The following is a 13,302-nucleotide window of genomic DNA, read 5'->3' as shown; positions in this document are numbered from 1 at the left end:
ACTACCAGGTTGAATGCAAAAAGAGACAAGTGCACAGAAAATCACAATTTAGCTACTATTCAGCCTAACTATATAGCTTATGGTCAGATGGCACCACTTCATACATACAGATACTGATGTTAAAACAATCCACATCTACCAATTTTAATGATATTTTTAATATATCTATATTCTTCATTTAACAATGAACAAGGTCAAAGATTCAAATTATGCTTGTATCAAAGAATAGAACTGGAAATCCTCTCGCTTAGTCTTTAACACATAGAGCACATCCTCATTTTCTTAAACCCAACAGTCTTAAATGTGCTCTTGCAGTAGCATCCATAAAAACAGCACCATAATGACTACATAAGCTAACATACACTACAACCAACTGAGGCAACTCTTGCTCGTTTAAGAATGATGCATTCTCTCTATGCAGGTAATAAAGCTGAACTGGGACCTCCTAACCTCCTAGAAGGGAGCACAAAAAATGAGAAGTGGCCCTCAACAGCAACAGAAGAAAACTTTCTCTTTCTCTCCCTCCCATGAAAAGAATCAGGAGGGAGGATGATGAGATCCATCCAAACGTCACAGAAAGTTTTAGCTATTTAAAAAGCCAAAAGCAAATTTACAGTCTATACATTGCTAGCACATGCAAGGCCATGAAAACATTTTTGGTACCCATGGATGGCAGGAAAAGTATAAAGCAAAGTTCTGGTGTGGTCCAAATTCAGAGGGGCAAAGGCACTGTGAAAATAAAATAGAGGAAACGTTTATGGAATTAAGCTAAAAGATGCAAAATAAGCTCTTTTTAGAAGTATCTAGTAATCTAAGCAAACTCTATTAGTACCTGAACAACAGTCAATCTCATGACAACTGAATTAGGTTTTAAAAGGACTAAGAACACCCTCAAGTATGTTGTAGGTATGCTGACTGTAAAAAGCTGGTGAATATTCTTACTGGGAGATGTAGCCACAGGAAAAGACAGTTTCAATCGCTGTATTCTATGCCTCGGGAAATTCAGGTATGAGCTCCAACTTCCTGAATTAAAGCTCCAAAGCAAACGGCGTGGAAGGCCACTTCATAGTTCAACAGCCTCCCAGGAACCCCAATGGAGCCCAGGGAAGGCCGGGCTGCCCCGCTCGGCAGGGAGGCGCCACCCCACCCTCCCCACTTCGACTGCGGGCACGACCCAGGAGCCGCCCCAGCACGCCCGTTCGGAGGACGCCGCTGCAGCCTCCAGCGGGGCAGGCTCTGAGCAGCCAAACGCCAACGGTGGCGATAAATCTGGGCCTCTCCTAAACAAAGCTGGAAAATACATTACTTCTACAGGAACTCGGTGCAACCTGGAGGGAGGAACACAACCCCAAACCGCCGCCTACAAAATCACGCAGGAATAAAATACGCCACGCTAGTACTTACGGTGGGGAGCCCGCCGCCTCCGCACAGCACCAACGCTCCGACACAGAACCCCCCCGACACAGAACCGAGACGCGCAGCCAGCGGTGGGGCACGGGGCGGCGGCACGGGGCGGCGGCGCTCTCCCGCAGGACGCTGCCAGCTGCTGCCGGCGAGGCGAGGCGCCGGGAGCACGGCGCTCCGGCCGGCAGGGCAGGGCAGGGCAGGGCAGGGCGGGGCAGGGCCCGCGGAGCCCCCGCGCTCCCCGGGCAGGCTCCGAGCGGGCACCGCGCGGAGCCCCGGGGCCGCCCCGGGCACTCACCCCGGCAGCGACCGCGCGTGCCGAGGCGGGGCGCGGGGCGCGGGGCGCGGGGCGCCAGCGCAGCCTTCGCGGCTCCCCGGCTCGGAGCGCCGGCGAGGGGCTGCGGGCGGCGGAAGCGGGGCTGCACCGCTCGCAGGGCCGGGCCGGGCCGGGCCGGGGGCACCGCGCTCGGCCGCCCCCGGGGTGCCGGCCCCCCCCAGCCCCGCCGCAGCCCCGCCGGGGGGGGGGCGGGGCCGGGCCGGGCCCCTCCTGCCCCCGCCCCCCGGCGCCGGCAGCGCGGAGGGGAGGGGAGGGGGAGGAGGAGGAGGAGGAGGAGGGAGGCTGGGCTGGGCTGGGCTGGGCTGGGCCGCGCCGCGCCGCTCGCTGCAGCGCTCGGCTCCGCTCGCCGAGGAGGAGGGAGAGGAGAGGGAGCGCCGCGCCTCGCCTCGCCTCAGCCGCCCGGCCCGCGCCGCGCCGCTCGCTGCCCGCCGCCGCCCCGCTCGCTCCCGCCTCCGCCCGGCGCCGAAGATGGCCGGCTGGCAGAGCTACGTGGACAACCTGATGTGCGATGGCTGCTGCCAGGAGGCCGCCATTGTGGGGTACTGCGACGCCAAGTACGTCTGGGCAGCCACGGCCGGCGGCATCTTCCAGAGCATCACGGTGAGGGCGGCGGCGGCGCCGGGCGATGGGGCGCCCGCGGGCGGGCCCGGGGACGGGGGCACCTTGCGGGGGGCGGGGGGGGATCGGCGGCCGCCCCGGGGTGTTGGGGGGGGGGGGGAGAGGCGGGGGGGCGGCGGCAGGCCCGCGCCGCAGAGCCGCTGAGGCGGGCCGGGGGGGGGGGGGGGGAGCCGCGGCGCGGCGCCGCCTTTTTGTCTCCGTCCGCCCGCGGCCGCGGGGGGTGGCAGCCGGGGGTGGCAGCCGGGGGTGGCAGCCGGGGGTGGCAGCCGGGCCTGGGCGCGGGGGCGGGGGCCGGTGCCGGCGCGCGGGGGCCGCGGGAGGCGGCGGCGCGGCGGGAGAGGCCGCGCGCGGCGGGGCTCGCGTAGGGCTGCCCGCGCCTGGGCCCGGCGCTGCGGCGAGGCTTACGTGCGCGGCGTAGGCGGCGTTGGTGAATGCCCACCTCGCCGCTGGCTCCATGTTTTCCATCGCCAAGATGGCGCACTGCCATTGATTCCTCCCTCCCTCCCCTCCCCCAGCCCTGCCCGTCCTCCCCCCGCTGCCGCCCGGGCCCGGGCCCGGCTCCCGCTGCCCGTGCGGAGGCGCCGCGCGGGGCGGGCCCTGCGGCACCGTGGCCCCCTCCCGTCCCCTCCCCTCCCGCCCCGCGCCGGGCCCGGTGTCGGGGCCGGGGCCGGGGCCGAGCGCGGCGCGGGGCGGCTGGGCCGGGCCTGCCGTGACTCTGCACTTTGCGGCGGCCGCCGCCTCGTGTCGCGGCCGGGGCCCGGCCCCCGCGGCGCCCCCCTCCCGGGCCGTGCCGCGGCTGCCCCCGCTGCGGGGCCGTGCCCCGCCCGGCAGGGGCCGCGGCAGCCGCTCGGCGAGGGCAGGCGCCGGGGGCCGGCAGCCGGCGTTCCGGCCGCGAGGGGCGGAGGGCCGGCCGGCTCGCCCGCGCTGTGCTCGGGGTCGGACCCGGCTCCTGCGGGCACCGAAACGCGTTTGGCACTCCGTAAGTTCAGCCGCCGGTGCTTCCGCTGACGGCGCCTTGGTACCCAGCACCGCGTAGGCCATGAAGGGTTTCGGGACAGCAGTTCCACCGCTTCCAGGGGCAGCAGAGCAGCGCAGTGCATACTGCTGCTAACAAAGCGGTGTGTGCTGGAGTACTTCCTGGTGGGAACGAGGGGAAGCTTTCTGTCTAATTCTCTCGGCCAGGGACAGGACGCTTTTAAAATAGAGATTGGGCGATAAGATAAAGGAGCACTAACTCTGGACTTTTTTCTTTGACAGCCAGTAGAAATAGATATGATTGTAGGAAAAGACCGAGAGGGTTTCTTCACCAACGGTCTGACCCTTGGTGCAAAGAAGTGCTCTGTGATCAGAGATAGCCTGTATGTTGATGGTGACTGCACAATGGACATCAGGACAAAGAGTCAAGGTGGTGAGCCGACATACAACGTTGCTGTAGGCAGAGCTGGCCGAGGTAAGCGGGATTTAACTCACTCGTAGATCATTCAGTTAACAGTATGGGCATAGGCTCCGATTACTAAATCCAAAATCTTGTATTTAATGGTTAATCAGGGTGGGTGGCGGTGGTCTGGCTGATTAACTAGACTTTTGCCTATGATTAAACACTTGTCCTGGTTCCCCCATGTGTGATCACGGTTGGGTGCTAGGCTGTGAAACGGTTGACGAGATCTCAGGCAAGAAGGACCTGGTTATTGCAATATAGTTGGCAAATTTACTCCAGCAACTGAAGTTTACAGTAGAATACCATAGGGACACATTAACGATTTATAGTGAAATAAGCTTTTACATTGAACATGTCTCAACTGAAAGTTTATTCTGCACAGAAGTGAATTTCTTGTATGAGCTACTTCCACTTGCCTTTTAACAAGTTCTACACTAACTCTTCTTGCACTTACTATTGAGCTCTCTGAAGTCTGTCTTTGGGGAAAAAATGCCTGTCCAATTTGGTATCAGGGAGAAACTTGCTTTATGCTAGTTTGTCTACTCCTTGTGCTCCTCACTTAAATTCCAGCAAAACATGCTACTGAGAAGGCATTATACTCGAATGTTTAAAAAAAAAAAAGAGCCTGAAAATACTGGCTACAAGCAGTATGCATTGTGTTCAGAATACCTAGCTTAGTGTTTTTTATCTGGCTGTAGAATAAATTGTTGATTACTGGACTTCTGCGTATAAAGTTTTTTTAAAAAAAAAGGCAAAATTTGTCTGTAAGTTAAAGCCAGGTGGCAAGTGTTCGCAGCACTTAAATAAAACGAGCAGAGTTCTGACTCCTTGCTGCAAATTATGAAATGCTAGTGAGAACTGTCTGTCTTAAGCCTTTTCTGAGTGAATTGCTATGGAGATGTACAATCACCTGTAGGTAGGCTGACTGCAGGATTTCCAATTACACTGTGCTTAACTTGGGAAACAATTGGGCTTCTGAGAGAACAGTGCTTAGTGTGTCTGTGTACCTGCTAGTGACATCTGCTGGCAACTTGCAGATGGTGTGTACTGCTGAAGAGCCTTACCATGTTCTTGTTGGCAAGACAGCTGGGACACTTCATCACCAGAGTTTTGAGATTAGTTGGAGTCAGCATTAAAATCTTTGTCTTATGCAAAACGTGAAGCATGCTTTATAGTCATATCATTGCACGATTAAGTCTTAGTCCAGGTCAGACCCTATGGATTTTTTTGCTAGCAATAAGAGTTATTCTGGTTCTTAGACTGACTGGCAGTGTCCACTACAGACATGACTATTACCTTTTGTGCTCCTCAGCGTCACAGTTCTTCTACGTGTACACCTACTTTTGTCCCTGACACCACTTTTTCTCCCCCTTGTTTTTTAACATGTAGCCAGGGTTTCCTGGCTGGGCGATAGCAGATGGTGGATAGGCACTACAGTTCTTTTTTGAGGTAGTTGGTGGCATTTCTTAAATTTTTATATGTTTTTTTAAGTGATGAATTCATGGCTTACCCGAAGAATAACCTGTGCCTTCTCCCAGCCCTGTCTACATCTGTATTTTTTACAAGATTCCTGTAAAACTAGCTTAATACCAAAGTACTAGATCTTGAATTTGAGTGTGTTTATTGCGCTGCCTAAAACTTGCATTATTTCCTTGTCTAACACGCACTTTTTAAAACTTTTTTCTTTTCTCTTTCAGTCTTGGTCTTTGTAATGGGCAAAGAAGGGGTCCATGGAGGCGGATTGAATAAGAAGGCATACTCAATGGCAAAATACTTGAGAGACTCTGGGTTCTAGTTGCTAGGCAGACTGTTAAGTACTAGGGGAAGATTGCTATTAAACTTTCCTGGCGGTGAGCTTTAAACCTTACATTCTGGAAACTTTATTAGCAATGCAGGGTGATGGGGTATGAACCTGTGTCTCCTTTGTATCCCTTTGTTGGTGGGGAAAGGTGTTATTTTTTTTTCTTTAACTCTGTTCATTTCTGTTTTGTTTCCTTGTGTACTCCAGCATTGGTTATAGTCATGGGAAAGGAAGGTGTCCATGGAGGGACACTCAACAAGAAAGCATATGAACTGGCTTTATACCTGAGGAGGTCTGACGTCTAAGCAGCCTCTCCCCATCCAGCTAGCAACTGTCTTCATCACCATCCAGTTGTGTTCAGTGCTACCAGACTGTAGATGGTAGTTTGCGTTTTTTATTTACCCATTTTCTAATGTCATAATTCCAGTTACCCTTTGTTCATTTGTATGTTAACCACTGTGTGTAACCAAATCCCGTATCTGGCACCATTACTGCACCACAAAGATGATATGCATGATACCTTGAAAAACTATTGGGAGGGGAATATGCCAAGTGTAGGCTTTGCTTTGTCTTAGCAATTAGTGTGTATTGACAACTAAAACAACTTAAATACTAAACAAGGTGCCGATTGTACAATCTAATTTGATCGATGCCTCTTCAGCACTTTGAGCAATTACACAGCTCACTAGTCTTCCTTTCATAGAGCATGGTTGGGAGGAAAAAGTGCATGCATATCTTTATTTCTGTCCCTTTCCCCTCTTGTGTTTTTGTTGTGTTTTTTTTTTTTTTTTTTAATCCACGTATGTTTGCTTACACCTATTTTTATAGTGCCTGGTTTGTTTAACCAATTTGCCACTCAAAAGCTATTAATGTTAAATTAGTTTTGTTGTTGCACTTCACTGTAGGTTTAAGTCTCACTTTTTCTTCATGATATATGAAGCTTGTACTGCTTAATAAGTGCAATCGCAAAACTATCAAAGGGTACAGATGCACTTCCTCCCATGACCTTACAACCACCATCCCAAATGAATCCCCAGGGACATTCCATCTTTGCAATAGCTCAGGCACTTTTTTTTTTTTTGCCAGCTCCTGTTCTGTAGTTAAATTGTAAAAGGCTGCCATTATGGACATTAGATATCCCAACATAACCATCTGGAGTGTGTCTGGTTTCAGTTTTTCATAGGACCAATTTTAATTTGCAGCTTGGGTTGTTCTTTTTTTTTTTTTTTTTTTTTTTTTTTTAAATTAAATTGCAATATCATTGTGGAAAACTGCCACCTTCAGCTATTCTGGGAGTGCTGACTGACTCCAGTCTTTCTGCCAGATTAGTTACTGGTTAAAGAGTTCTGCTGCTCTGAAGCCATTATTCAGATGAAGGTTGGTAGTTTGAAAGCTAACCTGTCAAAATGATGCCATTTCAAATCTAAAATCTTCATTTGGCCTGTCACACCCTTGCTGCAGAAATCATGGAGTGAACTGCCTTGTGCACTAGTCATTTGAAATGTCTGTAACCAAACTCTCAGTTCAGGCACGGTACTAACTTGTATGTCCATTTAAAGAGAACTGCAGAACTCTGTATACAAAAGAATAAATGGGAGATGGTATTGGTTGGAATAACTGACTTGGCTGTCTTGTGATGAATTTTTTAATATGTATTCTGTGCCATACTATTGTTTAAAAAAAATGAACTGTTGCTATTGTGAGATGGATTTTAACTGACTACAAGGGTTTCTTTTGAATGGCACTACTTTAGGGACATTCTAGTATTTGCTTCTATTGTTGGGCCTTGTGGATAATGTACAGATTTAAACAAATTCTTGTTGCTGATTTGTCCATTTCTTTCCCTGCACTTTGTTACATCTGGGATACAGTCTAACTCATCTGATTTAATATGCATTTCAAAAAATGCCATAACTATTAAAAACACCTTGTTTACAGACAGATGAAATAAATTTATTCCAACCAAACAAAACAAGACTGTTTGTAATTTTTCCCCCTCCAACTATCCTCTGAAGCCCTTCCTCATTGCATGGCTGACTACTCTAATACTTGATCAAAGTGCAGTTGTAAGGTTTGTGAAATAGTAATAGTATGATAATACCACTCTAGTTAAAGGACAAAATTCTAAGCCTTTATAAAAGGCCTTTAATGTAGATATATCTAAATTACGAGATTCCTTTTGGCTACCTCTGCGTTTACCAGACAAAAGAGGGAGTGCATTCCCAGCTGTTTTACAGCGTTTCCCATCCTATGAAAATGTAAAAAAAAATAAATAAAAAATAAAAAGAGGAAAAACAGAAGCAAGAGGAGACCTCTGCCACACAATCTATTCAGTAGGATTAGAGCTTGTTCCCCTCTGGTAGGGAAGAGGCTTAAGGTCTGCCAGCTAAACAGCATCTATGAGGCTTCTGGTGTGTCTGCTACCAAAGTACTTTGAAAGCAAGAGTCAGGTGAAAGCAGTGTGCCTTTTAAGATCTGATAGTAAACAATGGGAATTTGAGGGAGGGGGAGAAGAAAGAAAAGCCCAGACCTTAGATAGAGGTTAATCTTCAGCTAAGGTGATGCTTTTCCTAGTCCTGACAGTGCCAGTTACTTGCTGCTTGGATGTTACCATCAAGATGGCATTGCTCTCCCCTATCTCTCCCTTCATCTTAATCTTCAGTGTAACCGTTGCACCTACTTTTGCTCCTAGCGCCCCCTCTAACTGAAGCCTTCACGTACGCAATATTTATCTCCTCTGGCTGCTTGAGTGGCTTAGGGTCTGAGCTGTACCTTCCACCTTTAATGTCTGTTACAGTGCTAAAATTGAAACAGACTAGAACAAACCCACAGCCCAGAACAAGTTCACTTTTGGTAGTTTCTAATACAGAGGATGCAAACCTCTCACTTTTACAGTGAAATTGTTATATCAGAATGTGTTTTGCTCTGTATCTAAATTTTGCCTAAACCAAACTTAAAATTGCACTTACATTCTGATTACAGGATTTTTATTTTTGATGGAAATTTTTCAATAATGAGGCCATCACATCAGGAATTACCTGTAATGGCACCTCAGAGGCAGGAGTAACATAAGCACATACCAAGTACTTACCCTCCCATTCCTTATTCAACCTAACGTTTCTTTATGCTCAATCCCCTGTTCTGAGCACATGTCCAGAGGCATCTACATTGTCACCTAGCTATAGCTACTACTTCTTGTGAGAAATCATTGCTAAAACTACTTTCCCAAATGCTGTTCGATTTCCACAGCAAAATGGTGTCTGCACACATTATTTAACAGAATCTACCTAAAGTATATTTCTTGAATAGCCTGAATGCTCATCAAATTTGACTCCATCACGTTTAACCCCTCTACTAATTTCCAGATTATATACAACTTAAAAACAACTTAAATTCTCCAATGCTAAGAGCTTAATTTCTGACAGAGGTTCATTCCGCATTCAAAGTTGTTGGGTTTTTTTCCTCCTTGCAGAAAGGTACTAAAAGAGCTACAATAAAATACTTTATCTTAGACTTTATCAGTTTAATTCTATTGACACAACAAAGTCACATGCACAGCGATGTACTTACTGCCCTTCTCTTGGTGATTAGCAGCATTAACTGGCAGGCTAGACCCTGAACAGTGTAATGTTCCTCAATATAGTCCTGCTCCAGCCAGTTCTGAGGTAACAGTTTATTAGGTCATACCACTACTCACAATTCACCACTCAGGAAAATTAATGCAGAGAAGAGGCAGAATTGCTTTAAAGTTGGGGTGGGTGTGGGGGTGTTTTTAAGGGTAGTTCTAAAGTTGTTCACTCTCTTCCCAAACTCAGGAAGGAAGATAATTCACTACTGACCAAACTGCTTCACTATTTTAAGATTCACTTCTCCCTCCTCTATCCCTAGTTCTTTATGCCCCTGTATGGCACACACTGGGAGATAAGGGAGAGCTGGATTTATGTGCAGACTACCAGGAGTTTACAAGCTTGTAATGCTAACTTCCAGGCCATTCTAATTAGTCCCTTACTTTCCCTGAAATAACACTTCTGAAGTTAAATGCCAGCGTGTTCACTTTCTCCATCCTAATCATTCACTGGCAGGTTTCAATTATACCAGCCACTAGGACTTAGCCTTTTAGATGGTCATTATATTGATTTCTCACTAAATTCATTTTTTTTATAATGAATGCTACTTAGAATTCTGTTAGATGTTTCTTGCCTCTACTGAATTCTAACTATTTACAGAAGGAATTGCATTTTGTTTTAATACCCTGTTCTATTATTTTACACCTAGCTGTCCCATTACTTCTGTTCATTCAAACACTGCCCTGGAGCTCTTCCAGTATTATGTACTGGTTTGTTTTGCTCATTAAATCCTTTCTCTGTTCCTTGGTGACCTGTTAAGAAAAACACTTGTTAGACTTGTCACTTTTTCCTGTACTCTTCCCACCTCTGAAAATATGAGGACTTATCTTTCCTTTCAAGGGTGAGTTTTAATTCCTGTCTTTGGCATCTTTTCAGAGTAGTTTATTCTCCTTATGTAAATGAAAGGTTTGGTTCAAACTTATAAGAAGCTATTTATACTGGTCATACAAATAATTACGTTTTGTGATAACAGTCAATGATACTATGCTATTTTATGTAGACATACACCTCAGAGGACTCATGAAGTATTTTAAATTCAGACACTAGTTATACATGTAGCTATCTACTAGATTTTTTTTTTCAGCTAGGTAACCAAGCATGAACCTCTTTCAAGTACCAGTGTGCTATTTGGAACATAGCTAGAGACTGAAGTTGGATTGATGGGCTTATAATAAAGGGAGGAAAAAAATTATATAAAAACAGCAACTGGTAGTCAGCTGTTTGTGGCAAGGTGAGGAAACTATGCTCCTTCACATGGTAAACGAGGAGGTCATAGTCCAAAGAAAAATCCATATTTATCTCTTCCTGTAGGTTTGTGAAGACACTGCCTTTTGGGACAGAAGATTTATCCAGCAAGTTTTAATGAAATATACAAGTTATACTCAGAAATGCAGCGATTCCTTTAATGAAGTGCTGTTCTTTTCATTCACATCCCCACTGGCAATGGCAACAGATGAGTAAACTATCTGTGGTGCAAGGCAGGAGGAGGGGCATGGGGGAGAAATGCCATCTCAGTGTTTACTACCAAGGCCTGCTGAAATGAAATTTACATTAATAGCATTAGGAAATTGGACTTTTTTTTGAAACATACAGCAGGTTTGGGATGGGAACAGAGTATCTCTTGCTGCCTGCATTTCTCTGTATAGGATGGAGCATGGCAAACTAAAGTCTCCTTTCACTTTTTGTCATTGCAGCAAATACTACACTCAGTGTTAAATGTAGCATATGTTAAAAAGTTGACTTCTGTTCATGGTTCTGCATCTCTTCAAGTTTTGGGGTGCCTGAAATGCAATTATGAATAAACACATGCACTTATTACATATTAACAGCGGGAAACCTATTTTAAGAAACATCTTACAGCTTAGGTTTTCATATTTGGTCTTAACTAGACATATGCCATTTGAGGTGGAATTTTACACAGCAAAATCAAATACATTATGTTTACCCCATGGATTGGCAGTGGTTTGTATATTAATCATTATTCTTCATTATCCTTTTCCCATGCCTCATTCCGAAAATGAAACCCTCTTTGCTGTTCACCAGTTCAAGAGAATTGATTTCCACTACCAGGTGTAAGGAAGGAGGGTATGTAGCTGCACTGCACATTAAGTCAGAAATAACAAATGGAAACACCTCACCTGTGATCTCCTCAGCCCAGAATTTGGCACTTTCTGACTTTCAGAACACAAACACTTAGTCTTCAGCTGTAAAGGTGTTGGCACAGCAGACAGGAAAAATGAATAGGACTCTGGCCTTATTTCCCCCATATAGATTACATGTATAGACCTGGACTGTTTCAAGCTTCTCATCAAACTAAATGAACAAAAACTGTTTACGATGTAGCTTAGTTCCACTGCATAGTGTTGATCAGTATAAGATTTGTACTGTGATACACAGTACAACAAAGGTTAATGTTACTAAGGGATGTTCACAATTCCATGTTCTGGATCTTTAAAAATTCTTTAACCTTACATGGTAATAAATGTGTAAGTACACAATGAATGTAAGGCGTAAGTTAAATAAAATCCTTTTGATACGTAAAGTGGAAAACATTTATTAACATTCTGTCAAGCTTTCCTTATTCAAGGCCATATAAAAAAAATCTCTGCATTTTGATTATACATGTGCTGTTACTTTCTACATAGTTACAGAGGTATTATATATAATTTACTTTTTTCATGATACACTGGTAAGTACTGAGTTCTGTTTAATAGTTATAAGCACTTGTTTTCAAATCAGGTATTTGAAAGGAAAATTTTTTTTTCTATATACATAATTTAGCAGATTAATGTAGCACAAAATGCTCTTTAGTAAGAGGTGTATGACTTGAGGATCAATAGAATACTTACCTAAAATTCTATTTGGAACAAAACCTTCCCTGTTTTAGTCACCCTCTCCCCAGCTCCCACATCATCACTGAAAACCAGATTACATCATAGTAGCAAACAAAGCTAAATTAACATGTTACAGATGAATCTTACCTTGTGAACCACTTAAAACTAAACATATATATATTCTAAGTTTCCTTATCCTACGAACTGCTCAACAGGACTGCTTAAACTCAACTAGAGTGGCAAACTCCAAAGGATTATTTGGAATCAGTGCTTTGAGATAAAAGTGGAATTTCTTCTGCTTCGTTTGATACATCAACATACAGAATATTGATCTGTTCTACCTTTTTTTTTTCAGTAGTGGTGACAGCTTTTAGGCAAACTCTATACAAACATGCAAATACAGTTTTTGTTGGGCTTAAGGGTTAACACATACCATACACATAATAAATATTGCTATTGGTATGACCCAGCTGTAGCTACAAAAAGGATGAAAATTATTTCCAGCTAAATCCCATTTCAACAGACACTGACATTTAAAGTAGTCTGTGTAATATTTCTAGTTATATAAACTATTAACATTATTCATTAGCATTGTGAAATCCAGTTAAACTGTTAAAGAACACGTGACTGAATACCTGAATCAAAAATAAATCTATTTGTAATGATTAAACCATAGTACTACTACATGAACCGCTATTGAAGAAACCAGATGGATTACAAATTAAAATGTATTACCTACGTAAATGTTTGTGAAGTATGACCTTAAGAACTCTTTTGTTCATACACTATTAATCAATAGTAGTCTCAAACAATATTTGTCACTCTATAATCCCTTTCATCATTGGGCTGTAGTTGAACCACTATACTTTCTTCATTTATTCCATTTTCTGCATCACTGCTATCAATATTGTCATTGTCATCTTCCTCATATTCTGAGGACTCTGTCATGTTCTGATGGGAGTGAGATTCTGACAAAGCCCCGAAGGACTGAGTACTAACTGAGGCTAATGGTCTAAGCAAGGGGGTATTTTCAGATACTTCATTTTCTTCTTGACTACTGTCTGTTTCAGAGTCAGAGTCTCCCTGAGAAGGGACCACTTTCTGCTTACAAACGGGACATGTTTTTTTTGTTTTTGTCAGCCAGGGGTCCACACACTTGCAGTGATATGCTGTTAGAAAACAAAATACAAGTACGTTATTATCTAAGGCAAAAGGACAATTAAACCTGCTAAATTGTTTTTGTT

At 45.3% G+C, this 13,302-nt stretch overlaps 2 protein-coding genes and 1 long non-coding RNA gene across 14 annotated transcripts in view; 1 reads left to right on the top strand and 2 right to left on the bottom strand.

The window, feature by feature from the left end:
• LOC137861013 (uncharacterized) overlaps positions 1-1,920 on the bottom strand; it is a 90,353-nt gene extending 88,433 nt beyond the window's left edge. For 6 of the 10 annotated variants that reach the window (XR_011099311.1, XR_011099305.1, XR_011099312.1 and 3 more), the window contains exons 1-2: positions 1,405-1,919; positions 664-729 (exon numbers count right to left, since the gene is read on the bottom strand). This is a non-coding gene — a long non-coding RNA (uncharacterized lncRNA). Of the gene's footprint in view, positions 1-663; positions 730-942; positions 1,383-1,404 lie in introns of those variants that run through there. The other 4 variants (XR_011099316.1, XR_011099317.1, XR_011099306.1 and 1 more) reach the window with 4 other exon arrangements.
• Positions 1,921-2,050: 130 nt separating this feature from the next.
• Positions 2,051-6,836, top strand: PFN2 (profilin 2). Of its 2 annotated transcripts, none has more exons than XM_068691968.1 (3): positions 2,051-2,341; positions 3,617-3,809; positions 5,806-6,836. In XM_068691968.1, exons 1-3 carry the CDS (start codon positions 2,210-2,212, stop codon positions 5,901-5,903), a joined length of 423 nt encoding a protein of 140 aa, XP_068548069.1. In that variant the 5' UTR covers positions 2,051-2,209; the 3' UTR covers positions 5,904-6,836. The 2 variants fall into 2 exon arrangements, with proteins under 2 accessions (XP_068548069.1, XP_068548068.1); XM_068691967.1 differs by lacking the exon at positions 5,806-6,836 and adding an exon at positions 5,495-5,737 and having other exon boundaries at positions 2,058-2,341.
• The window catches only part of RNF13 (ring finger protein 13), a 30,003-nt gene continuing 23,506 nt past the window's right edge, over positions 6,806-13,302 (bottom strand). For both annotated transcript variants that reach the window (XM_068691955.1, XM_068691954.1), the window contains exon 10: positions 6,806-13,227. In XM_068691955.1, coding sequence (XP_068548056.1) covers positions 12,863-13,227 — 365 coding nt within the window. In that variant the 3' untranslated portion in view covers positions 6,806-12,862. The remainder of the gene's footprint in view (positions 13,228-13,302) is intronic.

The sequence above is a fragment of the Anas acuta genome, chromosome 9 (assembly GCF_963932015.1).
Source record: "Anas acuta chromosome 9, bAnaAcu1.1, whole genome shotgun sequence".
NCBI lineage: Eukaryota > Metazoa > Chordata > Aves > Anseriformes > Anatidae > Anas > Anas acuta.
Note: the sequence above shows the minus strand (reverse complement) of the source record. Positions and strands in the feature narration are given on the sequence as shown.

Excerpts from the sequence above, each read along its gene's own strand:
- PFN2 (XM_068691968.1), top strand. The coding sequence starts at position 2,210 with ATGGCCGGCTGGCAGAGCTACGTGGACAACCTGATGTGCGATGGCTGC. Across the intron at positions 2,342-3,616 it reads GCATCTTCCAGAGCATCACG|CCAGTAGAAATAGATATGAT; the intron begins GTGAGGGCGGCG and ends TTTCTTTGACAG. Across the intron at positions 3,810-5,805 it reads TGTAGGCAGAGCTGGCCGAG|CATTGGTTATAGTCATGGGA; the intron begins GTAAGCGGGATT and ends TGTGTACTCCAG.